The 15,785-nt window shown below is 46.5% G+C and overlaps 1 protein-coding gene across 6 annotated transcripts in view; it reads right to left on the minus strand.

Annotated features, from left to right (window-relative positions):
* The window catches only part of ZFAND4 (zinc finger AN1-type containing 4), a 110,942-nt gene that overhangs the window by 49,645 nt on the left and 45,512 nt on the right, over positions 1-15,785 (minus strand). For all 6 annotated transcript variants that reach the window (XM_019502531.1, XM_019502528.1, XM_019502532.1 and 3 more), the window contains exons 3-5: positions 13,677-13,752; positions 13,447-13,514; positions 7,874-8,060 (exon numbers count right to left, since the gene is read on the minus strand). In XM_019502531.1, coding sequence (XP_019358076.1) covers positions 7,874-8,060; positions 13,447-13,514; positions 13,677-13,752 — 331 coding nt within the window. The remainder of the gene's footprint in view (positions 1-7,873; positions 8,061-13,446; positions 13,515-13,676; positions 13,753-15,785) is intronic.

Below are 15,785 nucleotides of genomic sequence, written 5' to 3' on the forward strand. Positions count from 1 at the left end.
TTTTTTTTTTTTTTTACATTTCATTGATTAGAACAGAATATCTGAAAGTGTTTTACTAAAAGTTCCTAAATTTTATGATACAATTGCTTCTGAACAAAAAAATTAAGATGTCAAATCCTATAATACACTGGCTTAGTGCATTCTATCATGTGCCCTTCAAGTAGCTGTTAGCAGTTACAACAGCTTATTTCTGACCATCAGTGACAGCGTTTACTATTGAAACTAATAGTGCTAGAGACTTCTCATTTCGGCAATGAGGGGCCATAAGATCCATCACAGCTGGCCACGGTTTGATGCCTCAACAAAGATTAATATGAAGTCTACTTTTCTAACTGTCGACACTACTAACTATTTCATAGCAGACAGTGTCAGCAAAAAAATTCAGCTATTTAGGAATTTTATGAAAATCTTGGGTAGAATTCCAGGACTGCTCAATATCAATTAGACGCTTATTGCAGCCTTCGTGCTTAATCCTGCAGTGACAAGTATGGATTGTAAATAAGGAAATATCTCTAAAATGAAGCAAGAAATTTTAGATAAAACAGAAAGAGAAAGAGACTGAAAAGTAACATATTGCATATCCTTATTTCTAAGTTGGCTCATGCAAAATGTTCCCTTTAAAAAAAAAAATCGGTGTTTCTGAATTGCTTTTGGTATAGCCAAATCAACTTGGTTTTATTTTGTACTGAGAAACACAATTAAGAAAAACATTTGTCCATATTAACTGCACACATTGCATCGTGTTACTGTTTACTTAAGCCAAGGGAGTCCAACCTTTATGAATGTGGGCCTGGATCATGAACTTTTATCACCCAGTGAACCGGCGAGCCATATTCAAAGACCTCACAGGAAGTGGTATCACATCAGGATGTGGTGTCATGTGACCTTTGACACAAATGAAGCTGCAGGAAGTGACAATGAAATGGGTCTGGAAATGTGGTTTAAAATCCAAAATACCCCTAGTACTGGTAGCACTGGTAGCATACGGCACCCAACACAGGCTTTTCGGCATGCAACATATCAACTCGGCTCAAACAAATGAGAGGTCTGGCTAGGAGGGGCTCCAGCTTCTTCCTCACAAACCCCCCCCCCGAACACGTTAACGCTCAGCGTGCAGAGAGACCCAGCCGCCAGTAGTCCCAGAGACATCCACGACCCTGCAGGACATGCATACCAAGGCCCAGAGGCCTGTATTTGGCTAAGGGCAGGTGCACAGCCAAACACGGGGCCTCATGAAGCTACACCCTGGGATTATAGGGGCTTGCCTCTCCCCCTGGGGATGATGGAGCAGGGGAAGTGAAGGGGTGCTGCTCCTGGCACTTTGGGTCAGGCTTCTCTTGCCCCTGAGATGTCTTCCCTCCCACCCAGGGGCTGAGACAGGGATAAGGTGTGATGCTCGCACCTCCTAGGGCCCAGGGGCAGGCTCGGGAGCCAGGAGCCCGGTGCTGGGGGAAGCAAGGAGGTGGTGGAGCCCAGGGAGGAGTCGGGCGAGGGCTGTGGTGCTGCAGTCCACACGTGCCGGGCTCTACAGGTGAAGCATCCATGGGCAGGGACCCAGGCTGCCCAAGCCCCCCACCCTGGGCCCCGCCAAGCCTTGCAAGCCCACCCAGTGGCTCCCAGCCCGGAGCCAGCAAAAAAAAAAAAGGGGGCTTCCTCTGCCGGGGAGGGAGGAGGAGGAGGAGGAGGCGGAGGCAAAGGTGGCACAGCAAGCCCGGGCCGGCGCCATGTGTTCACACAGGGACCTGCAAGCCGGGCACGGGGCAGCACCCGGCTGCAGCTTCTCCACCCACCACGGGAAGATGAACCACACAGGTGAGCGAGGAGCAGGGCAGGCGCGGGGGCCCCAGAATGATGCCTCCTTCTCTCCTGCCACACCCCGAGGGGCAGAGCCAGGTGCAAGTGGCGATTTAGTGCGAGGGAAGTTGACTGGGGAGGGTCTGGGGGGGTTTTTTGTCCCCACTCCCCTTGCCTTGCTTGTGCCTTGTCCCTTCCCCAGCCCTTCAGCAGCCATTAGGAAGCTGCTGAGAGGTTGGGGGAGGGACAAGGGGTGGGAACGAAAGTAAACAGTGTTTACTTTTGTTTCCTGTCACAGCACCTTGGGCCTCAGAAAATGGCTTGGCGGGCTGCATGGTGTCCTGCGGGCCATATGTTGGACAAGCCAGACTTAAGCCTTCAAGTTACAGCGTTTGATTAGAATATAAGTACCGCACTAGGTCAGATCAATGGTCTATGCACAAATACAGACTGGGTAATGACTGGCTAGGCTGCAGAGAATCAAACTGATCAGGTCCTGTGGGCCACATGCAGCACACAGCCCAGGCTGGTCCCATATGTGACATGCAGCGCACAGAGCTAGGGCCAGCATGCACTGCATGGGCCAGCCCAGGGTACACAGCATGCAGGAGGCAGGTCCAGTCCAAGCCCCACGGGCAGCATCACAGGCTGGATGATAGGGCACTGCGGGCTGAATCCAACCCATGAGGAATCTTTGACAACCCCACAGTGGACCATAAGCTGAGTCAACAGTGTGCTCTAGTTGCAAAAAAAAGCCAAGAGCATACTAGGCTGTATCAACAGTAGCATCACTTGCAAATCAAGGGAACTGATTCTTTCGCTCTATTCCATATTGATGAGGCCTCACCTAGAATACTGCATCCAGTTTTGGGCCTCCAAAAAGGATGTGGATAGATGGAAAAAAGTCCAGCGCAGGACAATGAAAATGCTTAGGGGCTTGAGAGGTCAGACTTATGCAGGGATCCTGGTTTTCTCTGATAAAAAAATCCTAAATTCTCTGGTTAAAACCCCCTAAATCCACTTTTTCTGCAATTAAAATGAAACACCACTATATCTATATAGGTATCAGTCAACACAATGTATTATTGATATATTTATTTACAATTTTAAAGCCATTTGGAAGTCTACCAGTGCTTCCATCATTATAATAAAATAAATGTTAAATACCTGTATATTTTGGTGTTTGATTTTGGTTTCTTTATCATGGAAAATCAGAGCTCCCCCTGTCTCCTTCACTCACCAGGGTGCAGGTCCAGGTACGGCTGTTCCCCCACTACCCTGCGGTGCTGAGCAACCCAGATATGCTGGTACCCTGCTCCTACCTATGCCATTGCCCCTTACTCCTGAGCCATAGCCCCTCCCGCCCCCACACCAGTGCCCATCACTTCCAACCCACAGCCCCCTGGCCCTCCACATTCCTGACCCACAGCCCCCTGGCCCTGCTGGTGCTCCATACTCCTGACCCACAGTCCCCTAACCCCCAGGCCCCAGACCCCCACTGTGCAAGGAGTAGGGGGAGGGGTGTAGGGAAGGGGGCACAGGCAACATGGCAGTGGGGGGGAGGGTCACACGTCCTGCCAGATTTCTGTGACCACATCTGCTATGGGTAGGAGCCACCTCCACCATGGCCACGAAGATGAGGCATGGTGGAGCCATTGAGTTATGTCCACCACTGCTGCCAGGCAGGCAGGCAATGGCAGTGTGGTGCTCCCTCCCCTGTCAGGTCTTGCCCACTGGGCCACAGAAGTGGCTCCTGCCCAGAGCTGGTCCAGTCTGGGTGTAGCCCCATACTCTGCTGTGGGTGCAGAAATCTGGGGGGGGCATGTCCCCGCCCTGCCCCCACCCCGACACGTGCTCTCCAGCCTCCGTGCCACATTGCTTGTGTCCCCACTCCCACGGACTTACTTGGAGGGAGTTGCAGAAGCTGCTCTCCACTACTCTGGCCTAGCTACCATATGCATGTGTGCAGGCGCACATGCATGTGGCATCCTTTGCCCGCTGTGTCCTGCTCCTTCTAGCATTCTTGCAAACTGGAACTCTGTCAGCCTGCAAGGGGAAACCCATGATTTCCCATGTTTTTCTCCCTTAAAGGAGAAAATATCCATGTTTCTCTTTTAAAGGAGATAATCCACATTTTTCTGTGACAAATGGAAAACCTGGATCCCTACTTATGAGGAAAGGCTGAAAGAACTAAGGCTGTTTAGTTTGGAGAAGGCAATATGGAGTTGGGATTTGATAACAACTTAAAATACCCAAAGGGTGAAAGAGGATGGAGATAGGCTTTTCTCTGTGGCCACAGGCTACCTAAAGAAGTTCTGGAATCTCCATCCTTGGAAATTTTCAAGAGCAGGTTGACCAGATGCCTGGCTGGAGTGGTTTAGAAAAAGGGCATTTACAGATGTGCTCTGGGAGGCAGCAGCAGGGGGGTGTGTGTGAGGCAGTTTAATTAGCACTTGGAGCATCACGTGCATTTTGTCCCCACACTGAACAATGGCGGTGGAGTGTTTTGAACTAAACCTTATCAAATGAGCTTTAGTTTAAATGGCCCACTGCCATTTTTCAGCGTGGGGACCCTGATACACATGACACTCAGCTTGGCAATTAAATTGAGTGAGCAATTAATTGAGTTGGAGCAGCCTTCCTCCAGGTGTATAGGAGCCCATAGAAAATTAGGGGTGAAAAGGAGCTCAGGAGGTCATCTAATCCAGTGGTTCTCAACCTTCTTTGTACCAGGACCCATTTGCAAACACTGATAGCCAGTCCTGACCCAGTAAATAGTTTAAGTAGAAAATACACAAGTATTTTGGCCCCAAAACACTTATTACACACTACAAACTGAAGCAGTTCAACAGTCTTAATTTGAAAAGACAGAAATCAACAGGAAAACATTAAAAACAATGTCAACATGTAGACCTCCATTACGCCCAAGTGACATTCATCACTGTGCAATTTGCACAATGGAAGTTGCAAGTGCCCCTCATTCCCAACTCACGGCCCCCTGGTCCTGCTGGTGCCCCTCAATCCCAACCCACAACCCCCACATCCTCCCCAGCCCTTCTGGTGCCCCTCACTCCTGATTCGCTGCCCCATGCCTCCAGCCCCCCACTGTGTACTCACAGCAGGCACAGGAATACAACCTGGCTGGACTAGTATGGGCACAAGCCACCTCCGCAGCCCAGTGGACAGGACCCACAGTGGGGTGCTGAGACTCGTTGCTGCTGCTGCCACTGTCTCCAGGACCCCCATGCCAGCCATACCACCAGCAGTGCAAGAAGTAACAGACTAGGGGGCCAGGGAAGCCTGCACTGCTCTCACCTCTTGCTGCCACCAGCTGCTTGCATGCTGGGCTGCGGCTCTACCCCGCTGCCATGGTCTGGCTGTTGCTGCTCCCTTCAGGCCGCCCATGCTGCCAAGCACCTCCATTCCAGGGTAGAGCTGTGACCTGAGGGGAGTGGTGCCGGCAGGAGGAGGTGAGAGGCTGGAGGACCTTGCTGCCCATTACTTCTGCAGTTTCACTGCCCTGCCCAGCCCTCCTGCAGCAGGTTCTGTCTGCTGGGCCGTGGAGGTGGCTTCTGCCTGTGCCGGTCTGGCTAGGCTGCAGCCCCATGCCCGGTGTGGGTGCACAAGTCTTGGAGCCACAAGCACCCCTGACACATCATCTATAGCCCTCCTCCACTCCACAGATTTACCTGCGAGGAGCTACAGGAACTGCTCTCTCTATGCTGCCTGGCTGTCATGTGCATGTGTGAGCACACACATGTACATGGCGAACCCTGGCTGATCGCCCTCTTCCTGCTTCTCCCAGCCCCAAGCAGACCCTCGCAGACTGGAACTCCTTTAACAGAGAAAGCCTGTTATTTTCCACATTTTTCCGTGATTGTTCGTGACCCTTTCATATATTCTTGTGACCCACTTCTGCGTTGTGACCCATGGATTGAGAAATGCTGATCTACATGAATGTTGCGTGCCTCCCGAGGCTGGGGGGGAGGGGGATGTTGACAGCGAGTGGGGAGCTTCTGCAGGTGGCCACGGTGCTGTCAGCGGCGAATCGGGGAGGGGGTGGTGAGCGCTGACCGGTGATCAGCGACCACCCACAGATGCCACCAGTGGTTAGTGGTGAGTGGGATGGGAGGTGGCAAACAGCAACTGCTCGCAGGCACTGCCAGCAGTTTCAGCAGCGGCCAATCTTAGGGGATGCACCATCAACCTCAGGGGTGCACCTGCGTGCACCCCCTATGCATCACCAATGTTAATCTAGTCCAAACCCCAGCTCGAAGCAGGACCATCCCCAACTATATCATCCCAGGCAAGGCTTTGTCTAGCTGGGTCTTAAAAACCTCCAAGGATGGAGATTCCACAACGCCTCTGGGTAACCTGCTGTTCCAATGCTTCACCACACTCCTAAAGAGAAAGTTTTTCCTAATATCTAACTTAAACTTGCTTTGCTGAAACTTGAGACCATTGATCCTTGTTCTGGCACCATTGTGAACAGTCAAGCTCTTTGGAACCCCACTTCAGGTAGTTGAAGGCTGCTATTAAATCCCCCCTCAGTTTTCTCTTCTCCAGAATAAATACACCCAGCTCCCTCAGGCTCTTCTCAGAAGTCATGTGCCCAAAATGCCTGACCATTTTTGTTGCCCTCTGCTGGACTCTCTCCAATTCGTACACATCCTTTCTGTACTGGAGGGCCCAAAACTGGACACAGTACTCCAGATGAGCCCTCACCAATCCTGAATAGAAGGGAATAATCACTTCCCTCAATCTGTTGGCAACACTCCTAATAATGCAGCCCAGTATACCGTTAGTCTTCTTCACAACATTGGCACACTGCTGTCTCATATTCAGCTTATTGTCCACTGTAACACCCAGGTCCTTTTCTGAAGAGCTGCTGCTTAACTAGTTGGTCCCCAGTCTGTACTGGTACTTGGGATTGTTATGTCTCAAGTGCAGGAATTTACTCTTGTTCTTATTGAACTTCATCAGATTTCTTTTGGTCCAATCTGCCAATTTGTTGAGGTTTCTCGTAATCCTAGCCCTACCCTCCATTGTATCTACTACTCCCCACCCCAAGCTTGGTGTCATCTGCTAACGTGCTGCTGATGGTGCGCTCCATCCCATCTTCCAAGACACTGATGAAAATACTGAACAAAATTGGTCCCAGGACTGATCCCTGTGGCACTCCACTTGATCCTGGCTGTCAACTAGACATCGAACCATTGATTATTATGCTCTGAGCCTGATGATCCAGCCAATTTTCTTACAGACCTTTCATTCAACTTGTACTTCCTTAGCTTGCTTGCAAGAATCAGTCACAGGTGATCTTGCTTTAAGCAAGGGGGTGGACTAGATGACCTCACATAAGGCCCCTTCCAGTCCTACCTTCCTAAGATGTAGTTAGTATCCCGTCTCCTACAGTGGCAAGTACTAGAGGCTTTACAGGGCAAGTGTCTGTACAAGGAATACCTAATATAATCCATCCCATCTTACCTTCCCTGGCATTGACCATCATTGTTTTAAGAATGATCAAGAGGATACTATTTAATACTTCTCAATGGACATGTCCTCCATGAATTTGTTTAATCCCTTTCTGAATCTGGTTATACTGTCTGCCTCTCCAACCTCCTGTGGCAATGAATTCCATTAATTACACAAGAAGTAACACAGTTTGTAGATGTTTTAAGACTGTTTCATGTCAATTTCAGTAGGCACACCCTAATTTATGCATTTCAGAACTCGGTGAATAAGAGTTCCCTATCCACTTTGTCCACAGCTTTCATGATTTTATACACTTCTATCATATCCCCCTTAAGCTTTCTTTCCAAACTAAAGAGTCCTAGCTTTTTTCAGTCTGTCCTGCTATGGCAGCTGCTCCATACCCCTTATCTTTGTTGCCTTTCTCTGTACCTTTCCTAATTCCACTTGAACTTTGTTTGAGGTGTGGAGACCAGAACTGTTAGACCTTTTATGCACAATCCTTCTAACAGTCTAGATATTCTTTTGATAAATGTCAGGGAATAAAAACTGAAAACTTTTAGTTTTCCCCTTTAAACCCAAACACACAAATCAAAATCCACTTTACCTTAAAGATTCAGATAATGGTGTTAAAGTGCCATCTCCCCTGTCTACAACACGGAAAAAATTCAATTGATCTCCTTCCCGGTACACCAAGAAGGTAACTGGTTTGTTGGATGGCCCCTTCTCCCAGACCTCATCTCGACTGGGATCCATGTATTCAGCCATTTCCCTAATTGGGTCTTCCACAGGAACTACAAAGAGAAAAACAGAAGGAAAAGCAGACTGTTTCAACTTGAGAGTCCTAGTCACAAAAAACTCCCAGATGCATTATATTTCAACCTTCACATAATGTTTGAAAACCTCTACAGCAATGGTCAGAAAGGGGGAATTGATGGGCCTGTCTGGAAAGAAAGAGAATAATCTGAACACCTTGAAGTGTTTAACCTAAATTAATTTATTTCAATCAGAATTCAAGCACCTGCATCAGTCTACATATGACTTGGAGTGACCAGAAGCTCAAATGTTTGTGCATTCAAGTCTAAAGCACTCTGATACCTGGCCTGAGTTTGCAAACCCCTCCCTCACATTTTCATCTTTGCATTCTGTGATGACTTTATGATTCCCACCAGTTAGTACTAAGCAGCCAAAAGGAACCTCCATAGCCTGATAACCTTAACTTCTGAAAGTGATGCCTCTCTGAGCCTGAGTTTTATCACCCAGTTTTCCCAATAACCTCCATTCAACCTGGCAAGGACATTAAGACCCAGGTCATAGCCACCTACTGATAATTCCTCACTCATCAAGAATCACAGGAAGCTCACTGGCATCTGCTACAATGTGCAGAACAACTACAACATGAAAACACTGGCTATGGCTGAATCATTTTGAGAAGGCAAATTCATTTTAAATCTTCACCACCACAGACAGTTGAGTTAAATGGGACTAATACAAACCAGAGCCTGAAATGAATGGACATGAATAAGAGAAACTAACCCTCTGCATGTCTCTCCTCCCCTTTCTGTTACTTAACAGCTACAATTGACACAATTACCTAATGCAGCAGAAACTATGTTGCCAACAGCTGCTCCGACCACCACTTCCACAGGAGGAAAAAGAATGAAATAAATAGACACACCAAGAAATTCCATTCATTTCTTGAAGATTTGTCTGGGATAAGGTATCAGATCCTGCCTCTCCCTATCCTCCTCCAACTACAGAAGGAAGAGATCCCAAATACAGAGATGACTTGGGTCACAGAGCAAATCTCAGCACTGCCGCAGATACATAACAGATGAGGAGCAAGACACAAAAAAAACTAAAGAAGATGCTGCTTGGCTAAGAATGGGATAACAAGATGGCAGTTGATTAAACTAAGGTTGGAGAATTTTACTGATTTATTTTATTTAGGAATCTAGTTAACTAGCACCAGAAATTAGAAAAAAAATATTTAAGGTTTCTTATCAAACATCTCTCTACAATACTTAACTTAAAATTGAAAGAGTGATAGGAAGAAAGCCCAAATCAAGTGATTTTAGACCACTCTTACTGTTTTAAAAAATTGCTTAACTCACTGGAGTGTAGTTAAATCACTGCTTCCTTAAGAAAAAATAATTACCCAACAGGGGCTTGAAAGGCAAGACATATGAGGAAAGGCTGAAAGAAACAGGGTTATTTAGCCTGGAGAAGCAAAGACTGAGGGGAGATTTGATAAAAGTCTTCAAATAACTGAAGGATGATTACAGAGAGGATGTAGATAGGCTTTTCTCTGTGGCTATAGGGAATAGGACTAGAAGCAATGGCCTCAAGCTGCAGCAGGGGACATTTAGGCTGGAGATAAGGAGGAACTTTCTGACTACTGAGAGTGATCAGGTTTTGAACAGGCTACCTAGGAAAGCTGAGGACTCTCCATGCATGGGAACTTTCAAAAGCAGGTTAGACAGACACTTGACTGGGATGGTTTAGTCAGGGATGAACCTGCCTTGAGCTAGATGACCTTGTAAGGTTGCTTTCCTATGTGAGGTTGTTTTCCCAGCCTTACTTCCCTATGATCCTATGAATAGTGATCACTGTATTAAATAAACTGAGCCCGATTTTAATTAGCAAACAGTCTTTTCTGAGGATCCAATGAGAAGCCTTTCTACAGGTAATAATAGCTAAGGGCACTTTTACGCATACTCCATGGATGGTGGTGGTGGGGGGGGGACGGCACTTTAATTACAGCGGCTCCAAGAGCTACATTAATTAAAGTGCTGCTGCATTTTGTGTTTCAGTGTCCCCACGCTTAAAAATGGCAGTGAGGGTGCTTGAACTGAAGCTCATTCAATGAGCCCTCCCCCCCCAATTTTTAAGCATGGGGAAACTGATACACGAAATGCAGGAGGCTGCTGGAGTGTGGTAATTGCCAGGCTCCAGCACACTTCATTAATTGTCTGCTCAGACCCCAGTTAATTGAGTCCACTCTGACACGCTGGAATTCCAGCATGTTGGATCAGCCTCACTACTTGTGCATAGGCACTCTGAGCGACTGAAGCTTAGAACAAAATTTCCAGAGTTTAAGTAGAACCGTGGAACCCATTCTACCATCAACTTCTGCCAGACTAATCAGAGCAGTAAGTTATTTTTAAAACAAAAACTGACAACTTTCCTATAGCTCAACACAAAGTTACAATTCAGTAAGACAACTTAGAACACTTGTGAAATAAGTCACTTTTTATGTATGAAAGGTTCCACTGCCTGTGATACTGCCACTGAAATTTCAACATATGAAACTTCTGGGCATAAGCATCAGGGAGACTGGTTTTAGTTACCTTTGAAAGTTGAACTCACTTATGTTTATAGATATGAATCCCCTATAGGATGTACAGAGCTCTCATCTACAGTACGCTTTGCAAGTGAAAACAGTAAAGGGGTTTATTGTCAGTTTTCATGCCCCTGAGTTTCACCACATAACTGAGTTACCTGTCCAGGTCAAATCTGCCATTGCATCCAGGTTAAGAAACACAGCAGGTGTCAGCAAGGACAGAGTCACTATTGCTCAAAACGAAAAGGTGTTACTTACAGGGCTGCTGGGATGTTTGGTGTACCGCTGTTTAAGCTCAAACCCACTGAACTTTCATTCAGGTGGCAGAGATATTTCAGAGCAATGCTGAACAAGGCCTAAGTTCTGGCAACAAGAGAGATCCAAGTATCCCTTTATGCTTGCTTTTATGCTTTTCCTTCCACACCCCAGACTTCTTTCAGGCAAGGCACTTCCAAAACCATACCTGTCCTTTATCTTGGTTTCAAAGTTCTTGTTTTGCATTTTTATTTTCAAAGATGTACCATATTACTAATTAAAAATCAGCCTAGGGAAAGTCTCTTATATTTTCATCAGCAGAGTGCAATTTACCCATGAAACCACATGAAATAGGTAACTGCAGTCACCCTGGTTACTACAGTGTAGTAGGGCTGTGCGAAATTTCAGTAGCTGTTTCGTTTCGGAGGTGTTTCAGGCCATTTTGGCGAAACACTGAATCCGAATTGAAACAGAAGGCTCTGAAACATTTGAGAATTTCGGAGTTTCAGAGCCGGGCTTGCATGGAAACAAAAACTAAGAGGGAGGGGAAAGCGTGTGGGGAAGGACTGCTCTGATATTGATATCTAGCTCCTGGTTCAGTTCCCCAGCTCTCTGATCATTTCCCCAGCTCTTCCTGGGGAGCCGCGGGCCCCCAATCTGCATGTGGGGTTTCAGTAGGCTGCTACTGCAGGCTGGGGCAGGAAGACTGCGGTGCAGTGGCAGCCTGCTGAAACCTAGCATGCAGATCCGGGGGCCCACACCCCGCAGGAAGAGCTCGGGGAATGATCAGAGAGCTGGGGAATTGAACCAGGGGGCTAGGGAATCCCTGGCACGGGACCTGGCTTCACAGGGAGCAGAAATCCAGGCCAGGGTCTCTTTACCACCGCTGCCCGCCCCGCGCAGCCACATGTTGCTGGGGTGGCACAGGGTGGGCAGCAGTGGCAAGGAGACCCCAGGCACGGATCTCTGCTCCTTGTGGAGTCAAGTCACATGGCAGGGACCAGCAGGCTTGCTCCCCGCTCTGCGCTGCTTCCCTGCCCCGTGACCCAGTGAGACAGGGATCAGAGACCCACGTGGGTCTCTTTGCCTGCACAGAGGGCAGCAGCCCTCTCCCAGACGAGCCACCCATGGCCCTGTCCTGCTCCCCCACTGGAGCCCCAAGCCCCCAGCTCCACCCAGCTGGGTAGGGCTGTGCAAAGCTTCCCTTGCAGCCTGTTTGAAATAGTGCTGGAGCTGAAAACAGATACAGCTGAAACGAAATAGGAGAGTGATCCGAAACACCGAAACAAATGACTGTCCTCCAAAACAGCAGAATCCAAAACCAAATCGAAACACAGCTATTTCGCACAGCCCTACAGTGTAGGTATTCTCAAACCAGCTTCAAACTGTGGTTCACGTTCCAGTAACAGTTCAGCTACGGCACAACAGAGGTCAGCATGGACTAAAAAACTTGCCCAAAAAACAGGGTTAATTAGCTGATACGGACTTGTACTGCCCTGACTGCTACCAATAGCCCAAATTACCTAGTTTAAAGCTGTCTATGTCAACGTTACACTGCTATCAAAGCAGATATTCCTGTAACAAAACTACAGACATACCATGATTTGGAGAATAAAAACAAATCCAAAGCCTTTGATAAGCAAGTTAATGGGAACAAAACAAAAATGACATATTGAAGCAAAGATTCCTGTAAGCACTGCTTGCTAATTAGAACTATATTTCCTCCTTCTCTCCTTTTTATGGGACCTCATTTGCATTTAGAAAAGGGAGCACCAATTTAAACTTTAGCTAGTTTCATAAACACAAGATATCTGTAACCTGTGTCCCAAATAAGTCTCCAATTTGTGGTCTTACAATTATATTTTAATTTTAAAATATTTTTCCTCCTTTTTGCACTATAAAAAACTCAAGCTAACAAAATAATTAAAAGCAATTTACATTGGAAATAATAGAATTGGTCATAGAGGAACATAAAAAAGAAAAACTGAAATACCCTATAACTATACTGAAGTAGTCTCAATGCTCCAACGGCATCAAAAGTTCCATTAACATTTGACTAAAAATGTATCTCTGTGCCCTTGTATACAGAATTTTGCTTGTAAATCTGCAGTTAGCCAGGGCATTTACAACATACATCCAAGTCATCTTAGCTGAAATTTTAAAGAAAATCGTAAAGGGGTTAAGAGAAATCCTATCACTGCACATGAATTATTTTGTATTCTAGTGTTTCTCAGTAGATATATAGAGCAGTCTTACAGCACAGATCTGCTGATGAACCATGCAGGATAAATGTGCTAATCCATTTCCTTATGATACTCATTTTTTGATTTCTAGTCCAACTTCACAGAGGGTTTTTTTTTGTATGATGTACACAAATGTGGGGGAAGACCTTTTAAAACCAAGAGATCCAGCATTATAAAGAGGTGGGTAAACAATTCTTTTCAAGTTCCTCAACATTTTCCATTATTTAGAATGGAAGTGTAATCATGCAAAATGCCTAAAATGGCTTCCATTACAAACTTTGTTATAAAATGTCATTATCACCTATGTTTGGATATTTTAAGAGTTAAATCTGTACTTACCTCTTCTAGTGTTAATAGGCCCACCTCGCATTGCCAGTACTAGCTTCAGAGTGCAGCCATCTGAAATGCTGCAAATAATCAACAAAAACAGTGAAGTTTTGTAGTATTCTCTATCTCCAGTAGTAATAGCTACATTCAGAACTTACACAGAAAGGTGGAGGCAATTTCAAATACAGCACGGTCTATCTGTTTATCAATTAACGTATAGTGAAGTTGTATTTTACACTCACTTGTAATCATTCAAGCAGTAGTCATCCTCCAGTTCCACATTACTCCATATTAAATGCTGTTGAGAGACAGGAATACCTTTGAAAAGATTAGATTAAAAATTGGTTAATTTTTAATGCGCAGTAGCATTTTAACCAGAAAGACTAAAATAACTAAGTTTCCTATCTGCACTATTTAGTACCATGACACACACAAGATCTGCATTGAAATATACTGCAAGAGATACAGTTTTGACTAGAAATATCCTATCCCAAGTCACATACGCAACACTGTACTGTGAAGCTGAGCTCTACTCCGCCCCTACTACTGGAAAAGATAGAGATAAGATTCCTACCACGCTATTACTCCAGTCTTCATATTTTGGATCAAACCCTGGTTAACAGATGTTTCCAGTAAGTGATGCAGGAAAGGAAAACAGTTCCTCTCCTTTCCTCCCCAGAGATCCTGGCTTTTTGGAAAAAATGCTGAAGATAGTTTTTCTATGCAGTTGCAGAGGACACTGCTTTTACTTGTTCTTAACTACCTTTTCCTTACTGCTGTACAAATAAATCATTTTGAGGAAGCAGAAAACCCTACCTATTACTAACACTGTAACCAGGGCTCAGTAACCTATGGTCTGTCGCCTGAATACAGGGACCCTGGATTTGGCCCAGAATCAGTGGGTTTCAGTGCATGGGGTTTTGCCTGCGCTAGGCCAAAGTTGGCTGGCAGAGAGAAGCAGTAGTGGCAGTTGGTCTTAGCACCTGCTTAACTTGGACCTGAGCTGCATCATACAAGCCCACCACCAGCAAAATAGCAACTACTGCTCTATATCATTAAAGTTGAAATAGATTTCAATACTTATATACTGTTTTACTTTCAGAGCTTAAAACCCCAACCAGTGAGAAGTAGGAAGTCTCCCTAAGAAATGTGCACTGGTGCCTCCATGGCTGGGCTTTATTAATCAGGGTTTCTCAAATTCCGTTTCTCATTACAATAAGAGGATATCTACTGTGATTCAGTAGCTCTTTTCAGTCAGAATAAAGGATGCACAATTTGCCCTGAGGCAGTTTCCGAGTCTAAAAACGCTACACCAATTTTGTGGTATTTTCCAAAATCCAACCCCAAATCTTGAACCTTATGGGTCAGAAGCAGAATGCAACATTTGGCTACAGACCTACTGGGCAATTTCTAGATTAACTTTTTGTACTTCACTTAGCACAGGTAATGACCATCGCTATATCAGGAATTCCAGAGAAGTTCTCTCCACTACTCAGAAGCAGCCATAGTGCATGAAAGATTCTGGCAATTTAAAGTGTTTTTAGTATTGCTGTCTGCTAAATTTGAACCTTCATTTTTCACCTTTGCACCACTCCTCCTTACTTAGGCTACAGCAGGGATGGAGCCTGCCTGCATGGAGCAGAGGCATGGAGGGACAACAGGGGTTTTTAAACTTTTTCAAGGCATGTACCCAGAGCTGTCACTAGGGGTGTGCAGGGTTGAGGGGGTGACAAGCAGCTGGAGTTGGGGGGGAGGTGCACAGTGGCAGCAGCGGTAGGCAGGAAACTTGCACGTGGCAGCTCCCACCGCCATTCACCACTCCACACCACCACCATGCACCGCTTCCCCACACCTCTGCACATACCCTCCTGGGGCCATCCAAAATACCCCCAGGATATGTACACACCCGGTTGACAACCCTTGTACTATAGAGCTGGAACAGCAATGCTGACTCTATGCTGATGCTATGGGGCCAGGGTGGGGCCATGCTATGTGCCCCAGGTAGGGTGACCACCTGTCCCTAATTGGGCAGGACAACCCCAGAGTGGAAATGTCAAGTCCTGGTCCCAGGCTGCATGACTCTGGGACAGCATTTGTCCTGGATTTGCAGTGTCATTCAGGGATCTGGGTTTTCTCTTTACTATGGAAAACCACAGGAAATGGCAGGTTTCCTCTTGCAGGCTGGCAGTGTTCCAGCCTGCAAGGGGCTGCTGGGTGTGGGACACAGGAGGCACCACATGCATGTACATGCCCCCACACATGTCCATGGCCAGAAATACAGCTAGGCAGTGTGGAAAGCAGCTCCCTGCAGGTAAGCCTATAGGAGGGAGGGGGTATAGGAAGAGCCGGGG

The sequence above is a fragment of the Gavialis gangeticus genome, unplaced genomic scaffold, assembly GCF_001723915.1.
Source record: "Gavialis gangeticus isolate Ggan-Ray unplaced genomic scaffold, GavGan_comp1, whole genome shotgun sequence".
Classification (NCBI taxonomy): Eukaryota; Metazoa; Chordata; order Crocodylia; family Gavialidae; genus Gavialis; species Gavialis gangeticus.